General features: G+C 46.5%; 2 protein-coding genes and 1 long non-coding RNA gene across 3 annotated transcripts; 1 reads left to right on the top strand and 2 right to left on the bottom strand.

Annotated features, from left to right (window-relative positions):
• Window positions 1-553: 553 nt before the first annotated feature.
• LOC120516340 (myelin and lymphocyte protein-like) lies at window positions 554-2,028 on the bottom strand. Its single transcript, XM_039737944.1, has 3 exons — window positions 1,884-2,028; window positions 1,391-1,543; window positions 554-779 (listed from the first exon to the last, which is right to left on the bottom strand). Exons 1-3 carry the CDS (start codon window positions 1,992-1,994, stop codon window positions 714-716), a joined length of 330 nt encoding a protein of 109 aa, XP_039593878.1. The 5' UTR covers window positions 1,995-2,028; the 3' UTR covers window positions 554-713.
• Window positions 2,029-4,737: 2,709 nt separating this feature from the next.
• Window positions 4,738-11,418, bottom strand: LOC120516314. Its single transcript, XR_005630827.1, has 3 exons — window positions 11,087-11,418; window positions 6,582-6,668; window positions 4,738-4,777 (listed from the first exon to the last, which is right to left on the bottom strand). It is a non-coding gene; the product is annotated as an uncharacterized LOC120516314 (long non-coding RNA).
• A 688-nt stretch (window positions 11,419-12,106) lies between these two features.
• Window positions 12,107-21,070, top strand: LOC120516845 (myelin and lymphocyte protein-like). Its single transcript, XM_039738804.1, has 5 exons — window positions 12,107-12,209; window positions 16,079-16,191; window positions 19,716-19,880; window positions 20,322-20,474; window positions 20,759-21,070. The coding sequence occupies exons 2-5, from the start codon at window positions 16,102-16,104 to the stop codon at window positions 20,831-20,833; spliced, it is 483 nt and encodes a 160-aa protein (XP_039594738.1). The 5' UTR covers window positions 12,107-12,209; window positions 16,079-16,101; the 3' UTR covers window positions 20,834-21,070.
• Window positions 21,071-22,170: the final 1,100 nt, after the last annotated feature.

Raw genomic sequence — 22,170 nt, 5'->3', positions numbered from 1 at the left:
TAAAATCGCTAATTCTTCAGCACAACAGTTGAAGGGTCAGTTCGTTGTTACTACTGCTTTGAGGTTCCACCTTATAGAGTTTCCTCTTAAATTACCCGCCATTGTACCAAGCGAGGAAACTCCATGAAACAGAAGAAGAAGAAGCGACAAAACTAATTGCTCGTTATTTTTGACAATGGAAGTAAATGAGCTTCGAAATCAAAGCATTTGATGTTTGCGACTGCTAAGTTTTCCTTAAATAACTTTGTGTGGCACAGTTGTGTGTGTCTCGCATCAGTGGCACAAATACAAATGTGGGAAGCCCAAAGCACAACAGTGCAACACTGAAGATCTGAAGGCCCCCGTGGATCATCTGTGGCCAGCGTTCAATGAGAGGTTCGGCGTCACTGAGAGCCAAGTGGTGTCTATATAGTGGCACACCTGTGACGGGTGAATTTGTCACTTTACTGAGAACTTGTCAACCCCGAGTGCCAGTGTGTCGATAAGCCAGGATCAATGAGAGCAGCAGGGATGACTGAGGCCTTGCAGCACAAACGCTCCTTTTATTAAAACTCTTACATGTAATAAAACATCAGCACCAATTTGACACTTTAAAGAGAACTCAAACACGGGGCCAAACTATCTCACCCCACGTGCCATAAATACTCCAGCAGAAGATTTCAGAGAAATCAAAAGTCAAAAAACATCAAACAAGGAATTTCTTGATTCTTCAGTCAAATGCCAGCCACTAAAGTGACACAGTAGATGAAATGTAGAAAAACTTTGATTAAGCAAAAGATCTGAAAGAGACAAAGCAGTGAGAGTTGACGTTAGTTGTGTACTGCAAGAAGATGACTAAGCAGAAACCACAAGGGGGCTCTGCTGCAGTGGTGTCAACCCAGTATATAGCGCCTTTAAGGTCATACGAGCCTCAGTCAGCATGGGATTGAATTCACATCTTAGCTAATTGCAGTCCAGCACCCTCATCACTAAGCCAAGACTGGCAGTGCCAGCACAACTCTGACATAGGGGGTATAATCACCCAGACTGGTATCATTTCCACCAGTCAGCAGCACAAGCACACTTGCTAGCGGCAGGTTGGCCGCTCACTCACTTCAGTAAAAGTCCAGGATCAGAGTTCTACTTGTGTAGTGTGGTCGAGTGATGAAGACCAAGTGTGGCCTAGTGATGAAGAACAGGACTGCTAACAAAGATCTCCATCTAACTCCCAACCAAGTCTGATTCCCAGTGGGACTCAACTGAACCACCAGTTATGGATCTCAACAATGGAGGATGGTGTGCAGGGTGGCATGGCACTATAAAATGGACACTCAGAACCCACATCCAGAAGTTGTCCACAAAATTTCCATTGAAACATTCACTCAACATGCAGGCCAAGACCCTCACTCACCAGTGCAGCAGTATCCAAGTATAACTTGAAGTTGGACTCCATGTTGGGATTGGAGGAAGAATTTATTCTCTCATTTTCACCACAAGTTGCAATTATTTGTAGTATTAGTGCCACTGCATACAATGGAGACGCCAAGCAGTGGTACAACAAACCCTGAAAGAAAAGAGTGAGATGATCAACTGTAGTTCAGTGACCTCCTCCTCCATCCCAGCACACCGACATGGCCAATGAACCCCCAAACAGATCCAAAGTGGGATATCAGGACTGTCCAGTTCAAGCATTAACAGCATCACCCGTAAGCCAAATCACATTTTAGGCCAGCCTGGCTCACTCACACACATATTTTCAGGTCATCGATGAGACCATCAGAACCCATCAAACCTGTGGACCCCCATATTTACAGCTGTAGCTGCTCCTGGGTTTGTTACACATCTACCAGTCCCATCCTACCCAGCCATACTGGCAGGAGCAGTCACACCCCAGTCAGACTTACCAGTTTACGCCAGAAGGACTTCATTTTTCGACCCAGGCAGAAGACGAGGAGCAGAACTGAACTGACGATAAAGCAACAGATGGAGACAAACAAGACCCATCCTTGAAGCATGAGATAAAATCCCTTTGCAGACACTAAGAGAAGACAGATGAGTCCATCAAAAATCTGCAAAAAAGAGACCAACAATGGGAATTGTGGGACAAATCCAGAAGTTCTCCATCCACAAAGTGGCTCAACCTCTAAGACAACCGAGCCAAATCCATCATGGCCACATCAACCAGTTTGAGGACTACAAGAGCAGACACAAGTGATGACCCCCACTCATTAACTGGTATAGTAGGTGGGCCGAGGGTGGAGATGGTGAATAGCAGGGGCAGGAAGGGCACAAGGGGCACTGGCCGAGAGCCACCGAGGCTCAGGAGGGCCAAGCAGTGATGTCAATGGACAATCCATTTTTTTATAGCATGGCAGGCCACATGAGTTCTGGTTGCTAGGATTCATTTGGTTGCTTTATGTACGTAATGTGTAAGATGTCACCACAGCACCACAGCTGTACGTAGTGAGGGACAGCAGCAGAGCCCACGTGACAAGAGCGCCACCATGGCTATGCTGATTGTGTCTTTTTCGGTGAGCTGTGAGTGTCGCGGTGTTCGTGTGTCACATCAGATGTTTGATAAGTGAGGTCAAATGTCACCAACTCATTCTCAATCTTTAGATTTGCTCACTGAGGCCGTTCACAAAGTTGAAAACACAACCTGGCCTGAAAATCACATCGAACAACAACAAATAACGTAAGTATAACGGATTTAAAGGAAGTCACAAGTAAAAAAACGATAAAAAGACGTCCAAACGCGAGGTTTGTAAACTGAAGGCCGAGTGTGAAAAAGAAGAAAGAAAACAAAGATAAAGACTTCAGTGTTGTTTAATAAGAAAACATGAAGGGCCAACAAGGTGACGGTCAATCCCAGCCTGCTGTGGGCTCTCCCTGCTGCAAAATGGACAGACTGGGGGTCTTGTGGGGTCTGAGAAACGAGAGAGCCATCATCAGCATACAGCAGCTCAAAGACCCTCAATCTTGGAAACCTCCTAAACTGAAGAGGAGACCACCTAGCCACAAGTCCTCTGCCACATCGCTGTTGTCCTCATTCTGTTTGTGAAGAGGCTGGGTGACACATAAGAAGATATTAAAGAGCAGAGGAGCGACCACACAGCCCTGTTGGACCACCATCTGTATAGGGAAAGGGCAGGGATATTGTCCTCTTAGGGTGACCCAAGCAGTCATTCTGTCATCAAAATGGCAGAGGATGTTAACAGCCCAGAGGAGGACGCCCCACAGAAGTTCTCTCTGGACAGTGCTGACGTCTTTGGAGTGGTCTGCACAGGTCATCTGTAGGTCCTCCTGCTGTTCCTGGCACTTTTCCTGAAGCTGTTGGGCTGTGAAAGTCACACCAGCCATCCTCCTGGTCTTCCTAAACCCACACTGATGAGCCTCTGAAGCAGGACAGTGAGTGACATATCCTCCTCTTGCTCCTGATGGCCCTGTCACCCTTGTTCTTATAAAGAGTGACAATACTGTCAGCCCTCCATTGTTGTGGGGTGTTTTCATCAGCCCAGACCTTGAGTTCTTGTACAGAGGTGTCGTCCCTGCTTTTCTTGTCAGTCTCTGGAGTTGTCATCAAACCAGTCTTGGTGGCTCTTACTCTTATAGCTGATGGTTGGGGTTGCTGACTCATTGAGATCTCAGCTGATGGAAGTCCACTTCTGGTCCATGGTGTTCAAGGAAGACTCCACGTTCCCTAGTTTCTCAACCAGAGTGTTTCACAACTTGTTTCTCACAACAATGTTTTCCAGATGAATGCAATCTGCTCACCTCCCATTGGGCCCAAGGGTGGGCACACTTTCATGTGTGTCTTGGTCACGATCATATGGTGATCTGTCCAGCATTCTGCACCTCTCACAGCACAGGTGATAAGAACTTCTTTGATGTCATTGCGTTTCTCACTATAACGTAATCGATCAGGTGCCAGTGCATCCATGACATCTTGTATTTAGTTTTCTGCTGGAAGATGGTGCTGGTCATGACAAGGTCGTGTTCAAAGCAGATAGCAAGTACTCTCCCGCCATTTGCATCATCCTGGCTAATATTATGTCTGCCGGTCACTCTACTCCATTACCAGTTATTCTGTCCCACTCACTCTAACTGCAGCCCACAATGCCTGTGATGTGAGTCATGGGGCGCCCAGCATGTCAGTCACAAAACACCATCTGACATCAGTCGTCGTTATTTGAGTCACGTTACCCTCACACAACCCTAATCTTAACCACAGTGTAATTGGGCCTGAGGGTGACAACCTTCTCAGTGCAGCAGACCTCTGGAGGTCTGCAGCCAGGGACATCGCTAGCTTTAGCCCTCACATGAATGCCCCCTTTAACCCTTTGACCTCAACATCGGACACCCATGCATATCAGAGAATGGAACAGCAAGTAGGGGGTCTGCCATCTTCAAGATCAGGTCTGGAAACTAGAGGTCATGAGATGGGGTGGAGGTGATGCTCACACAGATCAGGGGCTAAAGCTCTGGAAGCCCCCCGCGGTGTCTGCATGTAGACTCTATGGACACGCGATGGCTGTCACGTGACTCATGTCCTTGGTGTTGCAGGCTGCAGTTTCACTCTGCTGGAACAAACAGACTTGGGCTTTACAGTTCAAAGTTTCATCCACTAGGGGGCCACACTGCCCACTGCTATAAAGTTCCCACCGCATGCCATGGCAATACTTACAAGAACTGGAATCAGCAGGATATCCGGGAAGGACTTCAGTACCTGACACCCTGAGGACGAACCACTGACAGGCATGGGAATCTTCACCGTGGTGTCACTCTGAAAGTTATGGACCTGAAAATAAAGAGACAGGAGCAACTTGCTATTAACTAAAAATAAAGAAACAGAAAATGGAAGTCATGTGATCAGACAAGCTGGCGAATGAAATAATTCAACATGGAAGGGAGAGACGTGTCATGCGCAATACACAGTGGCACACGGAGTAGACAAGTCACTCACACTGTCACCACGCTTGTAAGAGACACTTGGGAGTCCAATGAAAGTCCAACCAAATAAACAAATATGGTCCACTGTAACCCGTCATGTTCGAGGCCCCCTCTCTTAACACTTTCTTATTTGACCACAAAGCTTCATCCTCACTTGAGCTGCATTTACGATTTCTGAAAGGGCCCAACGGCCACTCAGGAGGACGTGGACATCTGCTTGTCCATCTTGTAGAAGGTCCACCAGCTGCGGACAACATCATGTGTGATCCAGTGACAAAGAAAGGGGCATTCCAGTGGTCTCATGGACTTCAGGCCTGTCACTTTTAATTCATCCATCTTGAAGACCTTAGTGAGGCTGGTCCTCAAAAACCTTGGAACCCTGGTTTCAGGACATCTGGCTTCTCTACAGTTTGCCTACCAGGCACATGGAGGTGTGTTAGATGCCGTCCTCAGAATGTAATGTCACTCTTTCTGATCACCTTCTGCACAATGGACTTATGGACGTGCAGTAGAAGACCAGCACATGCCATCTACGGAAATTCTCAAATGTCTCCTCCATCACAGCCTGCATTAGTAAAGGAGACAAGTCAGAATACCAGAGACTGGTGGAGGACTTCATCTTGTGGTGCAGGGAAAGTCACCTGCAGATCAACATCAGCAAGACTGAAGAGTTGTTGATGACATGTCAAGGAACCTCTGAGACCCGTCACCATCTAGTGAAGGACATGCAGGTGGTGGCAGAGCTTCAAGTAGCAGCAAACTGCACTGGTCTGACAACACATAAGAGTGGCCGGAGCAGAGTGGGCTTCACTCCACTCTTCTGTTGAGTCCAGCAAGCTGCAGATGTTCTACCAGTCCAGAGTAGCCAGTGTGTTGTTGCATGGTGTGGTCTCCAGGGAAGCAACTGGAGTTCAAAATGGCGTGACAAACCTATCGGGAAAGCCTGCTCCACGATAGGGCCAACCTGACAAGTTCCCTCCATCCCCTCCAGGAGGCGCTGCCTCTTACTACTTTGACCAGCAGCCTCATTCCACCACGGTGTGCTCAGAAACACCTCTGGGGGTCTTTCATTGCTTCCTTCTGACATCCCAGACTAGATGCTCATGTGCTCTTTCTGCACAACATTCATTTCCTTATTTCTGTATGGATGTATTCGGGAGCAGCACTCAGAGAGCACTTGGATTACGCTTCCCAGCGGCTGCAGCTCATTAACCCTGACGTGTGGGCTTCACATGCGGACCCTCACGGAGCCTGCGATAGTGTGGCATATGGGGGTGCAGAGTAAGACAGAGCTGGGTGGCATGTGTGAGCGGGCACAGGGACGAAGCAAGAGGCAAAGTGTGTCTCACTGCCCATTCATGTCACGAGTCAGGACACCAATAAGCTGGTCATGAGCTGAGGACTTCAAGAAGACCCCTGGTGCAGAGGCCAGCTGGGATTTTACAAGTCGGGGGACACACAGAGTGACAGTAAAGGCGCTTGTGGTCACACATTTCACTCACGTCAACCATAACTTAACAGCGCTAGTTGGGGTCTCAAGAATAACTGAAAAGAAGGAGCCCAGGGGCTGAGCTGAAAACAAACCCAAACCAGAAGTCATTTTATTCCACTTGATCTGCAACGTCAATGCTACCGTTTAGGACCAGACTCACTTTCACAGCAGATGATGTCCCGTCTTCCGAGTCCCTGTCGCCATCAGCCACCGCCGGACCTTCCAGAACGAGGTTTTCAGGAGTTTCCTTGGATAAAAACAAGGAATGAAGAAGAGAAGTTTGAAATGTCATGAAACAAAATGTGCAAAAGAATACGAGAACGGAAATACGAGAGAGGAATGTGCAAAATGGTGGGCAGAAAACAAGTCTGAAAGTGTCCTCATGGCATAACTTCAGGTGTGTTCAAGGGGCTATGCAGGAACTGCAGCCCCCCGTGGAGTGAGGTCAGTAGGTCGCTTCTAGAATCTTCTCAACCCATTTCAGGATGGCAGGGGTGTCAAAGGTCAAACCACCAGGACTGGGCAAAGGGTGGACACAGGCCTGGACCGGACCGCCGTCACCGACACACACTCACATACCGTGACAATTTGCAAATGCCAGGTGACATTACCTTCACTCTAAAGACATTTCAAAAACTGTGACGAGTTCCTTGTGTGCTCAAGGAGGTCATGAAATGGGACTTGCAGAGCAATTCAGGTCTGACCAATGTTTAGAGAATGACACGAGCCACAGGCACACTTCATGAGAGCGAGTGACCGTTATGGACGGCGGGTGGATGTGTCACTCTGAGAGTACATCACAGGGGGAGTGGATTTGTCACCTCATGTCATTTTCAAACCTGCCTAATCCAGACCAGGGTCACAGAGGGGGCTGAAGGCTATCCCACCGAGAACAGGGCGCTAGGCAGGAACAACCCCTGAAGAGGACAGACACACACACACACACACACACCAGGGCCAGTTTAGTGTCACAAGTTCACCTCAGCGCCATGGCTATGGACGGCAGGAGGAAGCCCATAGTTACTTGGATGTGCCCGCTCACTCACCCTTTATATATAATGTGATCATGTCGGCCATTTCCCAGTTCTTCAGAATGTCCCCGGTGTGCAGTGACCTCCTAATATGTGTCAAGGTGCTTTATATCTGCACTCGCTCGCCTCAGTAGCTCTCTGTGGTAAATCGTATCTGGCCTGGTGATTTGTTGCATTTCAGCCATTTTCATCTCAGCAGCTCTTCTCTCTCACAATTTCTAAATCCCTCAGCACCTCTTTAGTTGTCGTGTTTATCCTCTTCCTTACTTGTGAAGTCCTCAGTTCAATGTCAGTTTAGAGCAGCTGCTATTTCACTGTCTGTATTTTAGAAAGCTCTTCAGTGATTCTGATGCACTTGACGTCCTCCTTGACTCTTCATTAACTACTCAAATACTGAAAGAATCTCTTAGGGTCGGCCGTCGGTCGCCTTCTCTGCTCTGTTCCTCTCCAACTGTCTTTGTCAATGGCGGCCCTCATACACCTTACAATTCACAGCGGACTTATTACTTTTATTCTCCTTATTCGTCTGTTTTTTCCTTCTTTTTTAACTCTTTATTAACCCCCTGTGTCGTTTTTTAAGTTTCCTATTAATTCCAAATGTAGGTCTGTGCCTGTCCTGCATTACATCATGTCAAACATTTCTACACCTGTCCCAGTGCTCCTCCACTGTCTCCACACTCATCCCAGTCCATCCTCCTTTGACTTCGCTACTTCTGATCCACAGTTAAGCTTATCAGTTTTAGTCTTTGCGTCCACACTCTTACAAGACAATGAGAATTGTATTATATTATGGTCACCTGACCCTAGTGATCCAATCACCTCTACATCCTCACTTCTATCCTGATTAGTCCAATATGTGTGCCACATTTCAGCATAACTGGTCCAGCATTCCCCTTCACTGTCTTCTCCATGACAGCTCCAGTAACCACAGTTTGCTTCTCCCAGTATCATTGGAGTGCATTGCACTGTCCTGGCTGTGTGGTGGTGACACGTCTTTACTGGAAGTGACCGAGGCCGCATTGGCTCTTGGCACTAGGCAGCGTAATGGTTCTGTAATGGCACTTGGGTTGCGTGTGGCACCTCTGCTTGACACAGAGCCATTTCATTCTGTGATGGGTTCTTCAATGGCCCCCAATATGTGAACAGAATGAAATCTTCAATGTGTCGTAGACGAGCCAGCAGGTAACAACCGACCCAATAACCCTGATCTTCACCCATCTGAGTATATGCTGGCACCCATGGCACATCATCTACTCATAGTTACTTATGGCACTTCTTATATACACATCTAAACTAAAGCTTCTTTCTGGGACCTTCAAGCAAATGGCTCTGTTTGGAAGCAAAAGTGGGTCCAGATGGCGTCACTCTGAAGAGCCACCCTGGCACCTTTGATTTCAAGAAGGCAGACATTGGCAAACTGGCAAGTTAAAGATGCGGAGAGAAACTGTGGGTGGCACTCACTGGGCTCCATGCAGCCAATGAGGTTTAGCAGAGGTGGCACCATGTGGCTCAGAGCAAAGAGATGAAAGGGCAACAAAGGCGTATGCACTGGTGGGCATTTTGATTTGTTTTACTCATTTGATTCTTGAGTCATGTTATTCATCAGAAATAAAAAACAAGTTGTGTTGGGATCCCCCAACCACCTGAATTCTGAAATAATTATGATGTATTTAATTATAATGCATGCTTCATATTTATTAAGTTACATTTTAAAAATACTAGCAATTCATTTTGTGTTTCAGCCTCGTCAAACTCGAAATCTTGAAGATTTGGTGAAAACGCACAATTAAAATAAAGACGGTAATACTGAGGATCACAAGAGAACAAACAGACTCGTTCTCAGGTAACGGAAGATTCTCTGAATGATGTGTGCTGAGGATTCAATGAGCCACAAAGTGGGCACTAAAATTAATGACAAGACGAGTCTTATAAAGTTCAGGTTTGTGATCCGAATGTGCTTAGTTGTGCAACGGGACATTACAGTTCAACATTAGGTGCTGTTCCTGCCTTGCGCCTGTTGCTTGATGGGATAGGCTCCAGCTTCCTGGATGGATTGATCGATATTCTGGTTAAAATAAGTCCAAAGACGATTTGTACAAAACAATTCATTAAGTCATTCAGCTATAAATGAGTTGTTACTGTATTATATGCACAATGAGAATATGATCAATGACTGCGTTCCCGTTCGCCGGTTACAATTTAGTCCTCCAAGTAAAAGGAATGAAGAGAAGTGAACGACCAAACGCGCACATGCGCATTAAACATCGAAATACGCGCGGCGGCCACCATGACGCATGCGCCTGAGCACTCTCTCCGAATCGATTCATTCACATGTACGTGTTCGGCTGAATCCTTTCTTATCAGGTCAACGTTTGAAATTTAAAATAAATTGATCAGATTTCTTTAGGCTTTTTTCAACTGGAGCCCAGGCAGGTCTGGAGTGACATAAAAGAGTCGTTCAAAATGATAGAATCGTTGGCGAATCTCCCATCACTCGAGTGACAAGGGTGCAAAGTCACAGCCATTATTGGGCGAAAGAAACAGCAGAGCCGTGAGAAATACATGGCCACACCAATGCAGAGGTAGTAATAAGAGGACATTTCATTTATATAGCGCCTTTCCCAAACATTCAGTAGTCAGAAATGTCACTGGGTATCGCGGATATCTTTTTCATACTCTCATATACATCGAGAACTGCTCATTTTTTTACATTTTTAATTTAAGATTAAGAAGATTAAATTGTTCTATTTTTAATATGTCTCAGGGGTCTCCAACCTTTTTTCCCGAGAGCTACTTTTACAAAGTGAAACTGGCCGAGAGCTCCTCGTGTTTTCTAACGTTTATTCTCATCGTTTATTTCAAGCCAAACACACTGAATACGCTCGTTTTGCCTGAACTTTTACAGAATGTCGGTGTCCACAACTCACATTTTGCATTAAAACATCACAAAAAATATTGAGTTCACCTTCAAGTACATTTTGTATGTCTGTCTGTCTGTCTGTCTGCATTTTCTAGTAGATCTCACACTATTAAATTAAAATGTGAATGCCATCAAAACCAAACAATGCAATTCCCAATACACAGATATGACGTAGTCACTTTGTCACATGTCACTGTCACTCACTCGCCAGCTTCGGGGCGTGGTCTTTAACTCCGCTTAGCTAGCGAACGAGAGAACAATTGAATTCAACTTTGTCTGATATTTAAAATAAAGTGTCACTCAGGTCTTGAGGAGTTTGAGTCCAGATATTCTCTTAAGTGTATGTCACATTGAAAAGACAGATTACAATTCATATTGTGGATCGGATTTTGTGTTAAAAGGAACGTGATAGGAGTTTTAGAAAGATCGCCCACCCCTAATGTGACCAATCAAGTTTTCACATTTATGTAGGATTCATTACCCCTTTGTGTGTGTTGGAGACCCCTGCTCTAAATCCACGGCATCCTGCTTGTTCCACGACATCATGAGAAGTTCTCCGGTCCGGTGAGCAGTTTGTGCTTCGTTGATCGGTTTGAAGAGAAGCCTGCGGATGAAGCGACGCTTTTAAGAAACACGGAATGAAGGTCGTGGACAAAATCCTTAAAACAGGAAAATTCCCAACAAAAAACGGCGTTTTCTATATGCGTAACTTACCCCGTGACTGTCGGGACAAGATGTTAGGGTCATGTTTGAATTCAGATCGGAGAGAAACCAACGGTGAGCAGTCCTGTGTAATGGCGAACGAAATGAAAAAGGAAAAAGAAAATCTCACGTTAGTCGATGTCGCATAATCCACATGGTGGCCTAAGGGGGACTCGAGCCCGGACCACTTTGAGTCTATTATGAGGGGTCAGCAAGTCAGGCAACAGTGAATTTGTAGTCAAACAAGGAGTTCCTCTTTACAATAAACCAAATCCTGAAAAATCCTGTTGTGTTTCATGAGCAGTCATCGTGCCGCTGACTCAGGTGGACTTTAGCTTTGATAAAAACGCTTCTGTCCTCGTATGCCGAGTTTTCGTCTCATCTGCTGCCTCTTAGCTACACACACACGGGCCAGTTTAGTGTCGCCTTGTCACCAAACCTGCATGCATTTGAACAGTGGGAGGAAACCTGAGCGACCCCACTTCGCGACCGGGAGAACATGCAAACTCCACGCCAGGAGGACCCAAAATGTGAACCCACTGCGTCATGCACTCCAAAAAACGCACAACTGAGATGTGAACCAGCGAGGAAGTGAAATTGCAAACCAAATTAGTGGAGAAGAAAACCCAAAGTTTGCGATTTTACACGACGCCCCGCTTCTGCTGCTGTCGTCTTTACCCCGAGGCGCCTGCTCATTTGTCCCAGCGCACTGCTGCATGACGGGAATTGTAGTTTGCGCGTCCGCACAGCTAAAAGACGGCGGATGAGATGAAAGTAAAGCATACAGGGGCAAAAGCGCCTTTATATAAACTGAAGTCCACCCGAGTCAGCGGATCGATGGCTGCCCACGAAACACAACAGGCGAATTCAGTGAAACTCTCAGTTCGACTACAAATTCGGTTTTGCTTGACTTGCCGACCCCTCATAATAGGCTCAATGTAGTCCAGGCTTGGGTCCCCCTCGAGTTATGATGTGGTTTATGCGACACGACTAACGTGAGATTTTCTTTTTCCTTTTTCGTTTCGTTTGCCGTTTCACAGGACTGGTCAGTGTTGTATTGCCTGCGATCTTCCGCTCTTTTCTCTCCATTCTGATTTAACACCTCATCTCGACATCTTTTCCCGACAGTCAAGAGGTAAGTAGTCGGTCGTTACCCTAACACAGGGTCACAGGGGCCTGCTGGAGCCAGTCCCAGCCAGGCGGCAAGGCAGGAACAAACCCCGGGCATGGCGGCAGCCCACCGCAGGGCACACACACCCACAGACTAGGGATAATTTTAGGACCGCTAAGGCATCTAACCTGCATGACTTTGGACTGTGGGAGGAAACCCACGCAGACACGGGGTGAACATGCAAACTCCGCGCAGGGAGGACCCGGGAAGTGAACCCAGACGGGTCTCCTTACTGTGAGACAACAGCGCTACCCACTGAGCCACCGTGCCGCCCTAAGAGGTAAGTAATATACGGATACAAATTGTCGTTTTGTGTTCGAGTTCTCCTACTTTATGGATTTCACTCGCGCTCTTTATTCCGTGTTTCCTAAACGCGGCGTTTCATTCGCACTTCTCTTCAAACCGATCGGTGAAGCACAAACTGCTCGTCGGACTGGAAAAGTTCTCACGGTGCCGTGTAACAAGGAGGACGCTGTGGGTTGTAGAGATATTAAAAAAGTATATTCTTCTAAGCATTCTTAAATTAAAAAGAAAATTAAAATCGAACAGTGTTTCGACTTGTATGAAGGTAAGAAAAATAACTTCGCAATAACGAGTGACATTTCTGACTACTGGGCGCTTGGGAAAGGCACTATATCAATCAAATGTTTTCTTCTTTCTACTTCTCCATTGTCGTGGCCTTGTTGATCGCCCGAATACCCGGCTGTGCGTTTTCTTTCGGTCCCAAAACCCGCCGAGTAATTGTCGTCACTTTCACCCTTGTCGCCATTTCACTCCCGTTCGTTTCTCGCTCCCTCCCCGACTCGAGTGGCGATGGCCGATTAGCCAACGATTCTGTCATTTCGAACGACTCTTTTCAGTCAGGACGTACTGGTGAAGACTTTGCAGTTGAAACCCTAAGGCTGTGGCTTTCAGACCCCGAGCAAGTCACTTCACCTGCCAGGGCTTCATATGCGGCCGATTGTATCTCAAGTCGCTTTGGATATCAGAGTCAGCCGAGCAAGTGAATGTCATGGAATCGATCGAGTGGAGCAGCAGCGGGAGGGCCCAGGCGCATGCGTGGTGCCGTCAGCCTCTCGGCGGTAACAGCGCATGTGCGAGTTTCGCGTGTCTCATTCATGATTCTCGTTCACTTTTCTTCTCATTCTTTTACAACTCTTGGAAATAAAGGTGTTCTTCAGAGCGATTCCTTGGGGGAACCTTCGACATGAAGCTTCCAGACGAAACGTTTTATTTTTGACCTGCCACAGATTCCATAAAAAACATGACTAGATGAAGACACTTGAGCCCAATGCTTGCTGGGACTGGCCCAGAGGAAGCCGATGGGTGGAAGTTCAAGTGATAAGATATTTGTGAAACCCCAATGAGACTTTTGCTGTGGGTTTCTCAGTCTGCTGTTTCCGACACGGGGTATCCTTCAATAAGGGCGCGTAAATAAAGGCGAGCTTCAAAAGGGCGACCTCAATTGGGCGCAGCGAATAAAAGGCGCACGCAGCAAAATTATTACAGAAAATGTATTAGATAAAGGCAAAGATTGAACGTCTAGAAAGGCGAAAGCAAGAATATTAAAACATCCGTTTTCCAATCCTATATTCAGTGCTTTTCCAGGTGTGTTTCCCGTTGATAGTTTTCTCCTTTCTGAATGTGTCGCCTTCGACTACGAGTAGATCTGCACCTTCACATATTCCAGAGCCATTTGAACTCCATTATCTCCGAACGCCTTTATTCGCCTCGCTCAATTGAGGTCGCCTTTTTGTGTGCGCCCTTACTGAGTTGAACTCCATCAGACACGGTGGCCTTCCAAACATTCAACGTTCTCTTTTGGCTGCATGAGGCCTTCCCAAAGCCTATGGACCCAGTTTGATATGCAAAAAACTCTCCTGAGAATACACAGGTCGTTGGTCAAGCGGAGGTTCATCAAGAAGCCCAGCCCATCACAGAGCAGCCATTAAAGTACTGAGTGTTGGTCCTGTAGATATCAGAGCACAAAATACTGAGCCTGCGGTCCTAACAGCACTAACAGAATTTCAAAAGATTTCGGGTCTCAGAATTCATTTGACTAAAAGTCTGCTCTTCCAGTGAACGCTCCAGCACTCAATATTAGATTGGACTCCTTCCCTTTTATCATCGCAGATCAGTTGAAATACCGAGGGGTCAACATCACAAGTTAACGTCAAGCGAGACTGGCACAGATGTCATCTCTTCACCTCACTTTAGCTGGAAGAATTACCGTCGTTAAGATGGATGTCCTCCCTAAACTTCTTTTTCTATTTCCAAACATTCCAATATACACCAATAGATCATTTGTTAAGAAATTCGATTGAACCTTGACCTCATTTACTTGGAATTCAAAACATCCACGTATCCAAAGGGCGACCCTACAAAGACCTACGGCTGAAGGTGGCATGGCTCTGCCTAACTTTGAGTTTGATGACTGGGTGGCGAACATACAAACTATAAAAACCTGGACATGGACTCAAAGAGATGACCACACACAGGCCTGGTCTGCAGTACAAATCAAATCCTGCAGCACTTCTTTATATTCCTCGCTTTGTACCCCAATAAGTTCAAGTTATCGCCGATATACCAACAACCCAATGGTGCTTCACTCCAATGTAGGAAGTATTTAAAGACAGAGAAGCTTCTATGTGTGGCACCTCGATATGAGAACCACCTGTTGCCACCTTCTCAGACGTACTCAGTTTTGAGATTAAATCACTCGGAGATCTGCTCATAGACGACGTCTTCACATCCTGCCAACAATGACACTCCAAACGGAACTTTCCAGCCACACCTTTCTTTCACTTCCTTCAAATTCGAAGCTTTGCTAAACAGAACCTGCCTGATTTCCCTCTCGTCCCACCCACCTCTATAATATGAATCAGCCCTGAGGACTCAGACAGCATTTCTCTAATATATAAAACTTTTTAAAGTTCCTCCTTTTCAAAGATCCCAGAGTACAGTGGGAACAGGATCAACATCTCAGAGACGGAGTGGAAGGCAGTGATGCACAGAATTCACTCGAGCTCCACACACACAAAGCATACAATCACTCGACTTTACATTAGATATCGAGCGCATCTCTCTCGTTTGAAATTGTCCAACTTGTTTCCAGGCCAAGAGCCAACCTGCGAACGCTGCAATCGAGCTCCAGCCTCACTGGGCCTGCGCCACATTAACATCATTCTGGACCAAAATCTTGAAATGTCTCTCAGACAGCCTTGGGGTCCCAAACCCTCCTAATGCACTAACAGCTCACAGAGGGGGACACACAAACTGGCATGGCCGGGACTTCACGATTGGCACGTAGACTTGTCTTGCTCAAGTGGAGGAGCCCTAACTCTGCTCTTTGAATTTAGTGAGTAGCTGACGTCATACTGAACACTATTTGAAACTGGAAGAAATCAAATTCTCACTTAGACGATCTGTGCAGAACTTTGTCACAAAGTCATCGATAACTTTGTAGAATAAGCATTTGAATTGTCTCCCCTCTTTTGTTCTTTTCTTACTCTATTTATCTTGAATTATTTATTCATTTCTCTATTTACTTATTTTTAAAGGTTTGCAATGCTGGCCCAGCTCTCCTTCTCATGGGTGCGGTTGATTTGTTTTGATCCCAGTCCTATAAAACTTGACTTATTTGTATGGAATGTTATTTTTATTCAAAGTGAGCGACTTGTGTGCTCTGCGTGTCACTGAGTGTCACACAGGCGTCGCCCCTTTTATTGACACGTCCGTCCCTTTCTTGTTGAATTGTTTCATTCACCGGTTTGTCTGATCACGTGACTTCCATTTGCTATTTCTTTAAGTTGCTCTTATCTCTTTATTTCCAGGCCATCACTTTCAAAGAGACACAATGGTGAAGACGTCCAAGTCTGCCAGTGGTTTGCCCACAGGGTGTCAGGTACTGGAGTCCATGCCGGATATCCTGATGATTCCAGAACTTGTAAGTATTGCCAGTGCCAGCGGTGGGAACCTTAGAGCAGTGGGTGGTGTGGCCCCCTAGTGGATCAGCCTTTGAACTGTAAAGCCCAAGTCCATCTGTTCAAGTCCCAACAGTACGTAACCCTGTGGAAGTCACTCTGCCCGCTCGAGCTGCACTGGCAGAAGTTGTGTTGTGATTTTAAAGAACGTTAGCACAACTGTGACGAGAACGGGGCGATCAGCCCAAGCAGAGCTGCCATCGTGTTCACCAGTCGATTGTCTTCAGTGACATCAAGTCACGATTCGAAGGCCCCTCAAGTGCTGCTCTTCACCTCACTACCTGGCCATGAATTCCATGCGTCTCTTTGGTTGAAGATAAACTTTCTAACGAGTGTGACATCCGCCCTTAGCAAGTTTCCGACTGTGTCCTCGTGTTTTTGTGGTCAAATTCATTTTAAAGTGACAGCCGTGATGGACTCTACTAATTCCTTTCCTTGTTTTAACACTTGAGTCATGTCACCTCTTAACCTCCATTTGCTGAAGTTGAAAAGGCGCAACTCCTTCAGCCTCTCCTCATCGCTCAGCCCTCAGTCCTGAATCAGCCTGGTTGATCTTCTCTGGACTTTCTCGAGTGCTGATGTGTCTTTTTAGAAGTCTGGAGACCAAACCTGAAGTCAGCACTGCAGGTGAGGCCTCACTAGTGTGCCATATAACTGAAGTAAGACCTCCAGGACTTCACCTCCACACCTCATGCTATGTAACCTAACATCCTATTGGCGCTGTGAAAGACGCTATATAAGCACTGACTGAACCCTGAGAAAATCGCCATACCCGTAAAGTAAATGTGAATGGATGTCCGCACGAACAGGTGCCATATAAAATCATGAGGTCTACAGCTCAAAGCACAACTGGACTGTCAGAACTTCTGACGTGACTGACATGTGAAAGTGGTTGTGTTGCATCAGTGAGGTGTCCCTAGATGTGCTTCAAGCTTGTGACATCCAGGGTGGCCATGATGGCTTCCTCTGTAGTGTCCTGCCATGGACTCTGTGCCTGTTGAATGATTGGTGTGTGGTGGACTCCTGAGCAGAGATGTTCACCTGCTCCACTGATTCCTTCATATTAAGCCCAGGGTTCTTCTTTTCCTCATTCATGCGTATCGAGTCATCAAACTGGACACCCACCTCTATGGAGTGCAGCTGCTTTTCTAAATTGTCTTCATTTATACACCATTTGTCCAGCTGTGGACTGATGAACATCTGATGAACATCTGCAGTCTTCACAGTGACTTTTGTGTCCCTTTTCTGCTGTTGTTGTTGTTCAATGCTGTCCTTCTGCGTAAGGGTTGGCAGCGAGTGGGCTCTGTCTCCGTGCCTCTTGGTATTTTGTTGCCTGGACTACGTCGTTCATTCTCATCCTGGTACAGTCAGAAATATCCTCGGCCCATCTTCTCCTCTGTTGCCCTCTTCTGCTCTTCCTTAATGATGTCTTTCTCCATACAGCCAGCTTTCCTTGTAATGTGCCCAAAGTAGCCAACTTTGAACTTTCTCACTTTATGAAGTCGTTCCTGCTTGAGAACCCATCTGTTAGCGTCGTGTTCTTTCTATGAATCTCAGAGCATCCGTCTGTAGCTCCACAATTGAAAGCCTCTGTGTTCTTTGTGTCTGCCTGTTTGAGGGTCCATTGTTCACGTTCATATGTCACAATTGGCCAGATCAGAGCTTCATCCAGCCTGACTTTCGGGCCCCTTTCTGGCTTCGCGCAAATCAAGAATTCTCCATCTGACGTCTCTTTCCCTCCCAGCTACGCCTTATTCAGCAGAGGCCTTGTGTGAGGAGCAAACTCCACATGTCTCAGTCTTACTTATTGGTCAAAGGAGCTCTAAGCCACACCTCCAGTCTCCTTCCATTGGTTGGACTCCAATTAGCTTTTGTTGATGTCATTAGCCGAGGGGTGCACAGACTTTTTCCCGCCTACACTGAATGTCTGAATGATGTCTTCAGTGTGGACGAGAACAAGAAGCTGTGTTATTAGTTAGATGAGAATCAGACCAACATTTATGATGTGTAAACGCGGCCATTTCCAAAGGGTTCACTCACCTTTTCTAATGCCCATATGTATATATTTATACCAAAATGGAGGTACAGATATATGTAGTGCCCACATACATACACACATGCATACCTACTGTGATGCCCGGGTGTGTACAGCCACCCTAACCCTAACCCTAACCCCACACTTTTCTTCACAGTCACTTATCTGGGCTCCTCACAACACAACACATTACACAAAGCACCGCCACAGTCCCTTCTCTCAGCCAGTCTTCCTCTCAAGCTTTGTCCTTCCTCCTCCTGCCAACTGGCCCCTTTTTATAGGACACCCTCAAGGACTCCAGGCGCCTAATGAGCTTCTTCCATATTTTAAATATGGCGGGATGACATTAATGTGGTCTCAAGACTGGCACTGGAGTTCATTGCCCTGTTGTGAGACACAACAGACCTGAGGTTTCACCTTATTAAAGGGTCACTGGTACTAAATTTAAAGCTGCCTTAGCCTGGTAAAACATGGCATGGGTTTAAAATGGCCTGAATAGATAGATAGATAGACAGATAGATAGATAGATGTGAAAGGCGCTATATAATAGATAGATAGATAGATGTGAAAGGCACTATATAATAGAGTGAAAGGCGCTATATAATAAATAGATAGATAGATAGATACTGCTGTCCTTCACGGTGGGAGGTGCAGGGTCTACAAACGTCTGCTGGACTTTGAAACCTTTGGGTGTACTGAGTGATGTCACTGTTTGGGGTGGACTGAATGTGACCCGTAGGTGAGTGACATGTGGGCTCTCAGGTGATTGGCACTAAAACTAAATGTGACTGACTGTAGTTCACTTCTGGAGTGTAGCAGAACGCAGTTATGGCCGTTAGTCTCAAACTGTATTGTAATGACGTGTTGTGGCCCAGTCGTTTAGGCCTTGCACTGTAATGGACACCCTTGCCAGCAGAGTCAGTGCCAAGTCCTAACTTGTCTGTCTGGACTGTCAGAGAGCCACCTGTGTGCCCAGAGCCCATGTGGGTCACAAACTCTGGTCCTGCCTTTGCAACACCTTCACCTTTAGGCCTCGATGAATGAGTTTTATGGCCAGTTGACCTGCAGGAGATCTGATGCCCTAATGGTGGCTGCTCAGTTTACAAAATGTGTGCAAGTTTGGCCGAGCAGACCACTCTGTCCTAAAGTTGTCCAAAGATCAACCAGAGGTTTAAAGTTCTGTAGACATTGTGATTTCCTCTAATAGAACTGAACTCCAGTCCATGGGGCTTAGTGTTCTGTCAGCTTTGGATTGCTCAGGTTCTGTTGGTCCATTTAGGGGTCTTCATTCCACATCTCACCCACATGGATATCCAGCTAGTGAGTGGGCATTGTCAGCCTACTTGTAGTCTTCAAAGAAGTTGGTGTGGCCATGATGGACGTGGCTCAGTGAGGTAGAGTCACTCCAGGGATTTGTCCTTGATTTCTCATTGTTTGTTTCTTTATTTGCAGATATTCGGTGGTCTTGTCTGGGTCTTGTTACTCTCTACAAAGGAGATTAATCTCAATCCAGAAGGATGGCTCTTGATGGTGTCCATTTTCTGCTTCATCTCCTCTCTCATTTGGCTCTTCGTCTTCTTCTGTGGTTTAAATCAGGGGTCCTTCTGCCTGAACCTGGTAAGTCTGACTGGGGTGTGGCTGCAACCGCCATTAAAATGAGTGGACGTTGGTCAGTGTAGCAAACCCAGGAGCTGTTACAGCTGTAAGTATGGGGGTCCACGGGTTTGGTGGGCTCTGCTTGTCTTTTCTATGACATATAAAGTGTGCTGCAGTGGGCTGCTCGGGGTTTGTTTCCTGCCTTGCGCTCTGAGTTGGCTGGGATTGGCTCCAGCGGACCCCCGTGACCCCATAGTTAGGATATAGCGGGTTGGATGATGGACGGATGGATATAAAGTGTGTCAATGGGCCAGGCTGTCTTACTGGTGAAGCTCTTCATTCTTGAACTGGACGATCCTGATGTCCCACTTTGAATTTGATGGGGGGCCGGCCATGTCTGTGTGGCTTAACACCCCCTGCACTGAACTTTACTACACTCAGGCGTCTCGTTCTTTCTTCCAGGATTTCCAGTACCACTGGTTGGCGACTCTGCTGTACTTTGTGGTGACTGTGCTTCACCTGTCAGCGACTATGGCGGGATATCCGAAAAGGAATTCCACCTCCAATTCCTCCATTGAGCCTGACCTCAATAAATACTTGTATTTTGCTGCAAGGGTGAGTGAAGTCTTGGCGTCCATGTTGAGTGAATTACTTAATAGAAATGTGGGGACTGCGTCAGGATTCTGTTTGTGAATGTCCAGTTTATAGCGCCTTGCTAGAGCGCACACCATTCTGTGATGTTGAGATCCATATCAGTATCCATATCCCTTGAGATCAGTTCCACAGTGAGTTGACTTGAAAGGCGCTATATAACAGACAGACATGACTGCAGTAGAGCCCCCTAGTGGCGTCTGCTTAGTCAGAATTCATTTCAACTCTCACTCCTGTGTCTCCTTTAGATCTGCTATGTGATGGCAACTCTCCTGTATTTGATCCACGCCGTGAAGTCATTCCTCCGACTGAAGAAGGCATGAAGACCACTCAGTGAAGCTTGTGTGGGGCTTTCTTGTTTGTCTTTCCTCTAAATTTCCATCTTCATTCACCTGATCCTGCCCTGCTGGGCTCTCCTGAGAGGCACTGGCACGCTGTCCAGTGAGGTGTGTTAGTTGAGACGGTTTGACCGCTGCTTTGAGTTCTCTTTAATTCTTCAAAGTGTCAAATTAGTTCTGATGTTTTATTACATTTAAGAGTTTGAATAAAGGAAGCTTTAGTGCCGCATGGCCTTTGTCATCTGTGCCCCTCTCATTCATCCTGGCACTCGGGGTTGACAAGCCCTTACCAGAGTGACAAATTCACCTGTCACAGGTGTGGCGCTATATAGACACCACTTGGCTCTCAGTAACGCTGGACCTCCCATTGAAAACGCTGGCCACAGATGATCCACTGGAGCCTTCAGATCTTCAGTGGTCCACTGCTGTCCTTTGGGATCTCCACATTTATCTTTGTAAGAGCCGTCTGTTTGAGACTAAAGGGGCTGGCGGGCGAGGGTCCTGGTGAGGCAGAGCTGCCATTGGATTAGCAGCAGCCCCCTAGTGGCTGAAAGTTTGGGTTCTAAAAGTTGCTCCCTTCGTCTGCTGCAGTACCTCGTCTGCCTGGGCTGCAGTTTGAGGGTCGTGTTTATAAAGTGTTGCTGCCTGCAGAAAGGCGCTATATAGTACGCTTTATGAATATTACTACTGTAAAAAGGAAGAGACTCGACACACGTAAAAGGTTTGGGGCAGCCACCCATATAATATTCTTAGCTGCAAAGGTTTGGTGTTTCATTCAACAAAGTAGTTGATTGTGGAGAGTCCAAGACAGAACTGCTGAAGGTTGAAAAAGATGGCGGCTTTAAATGGTTACACAGGAAGTGATGTATGTTAACTGGAAGTGATGCTTCTCTGACATCAGCCTGGGAGCCGGGACCGCAAGTGACAATCTTCAAGGCGCCGGAACTGGAAGTGACGTTCTTGATTCAGACTGGTTTTCCCGCGGCTGGTCTGTAGAGATAGCAGGAGAAGGTTTAATGCACCCTGGCCTGGCGTGGAATTACCTTTACTTGGTCCACACAACATCCCCCTATTTGCACGTGTGTGACACGAGAGTGGACTTGATGCCCTCCTATTAACTTGGACTGTAATCTTTAACCTGTAGGGGCAGGCCAAGTCAAGTGACCGCTTTAACATCAGTAATATGTGTTTCTATAGCAGATTATCACACATGTCGTGGAGCTCAGAGTGCTTCACAAGACGACAAGAACAAATAAGATTAGGCAATAATATTACAGAGTAAGGAACAAAGTAAAGGGTAAGATGAGATGGCTTGAGGACAG

Source organism: Polypterus senegalus, chromosome 16 (genome assembly GCF_016835505.1).
Source record: "Polypterus senegalus isolate Bchr_013 chromosome 16, ASM1683550v1, whole genome shotgun sequence".
Classification (NCBI taxonomy): Eukaryota; Metazoa; Chordata; class Cladistia; order Polypteriformes; family Polypteridae; genus Polypterus; species Polypterus senegalus.
This window is presented reverse-complemented; position numbering and strand designations above follow the sequence as displayed.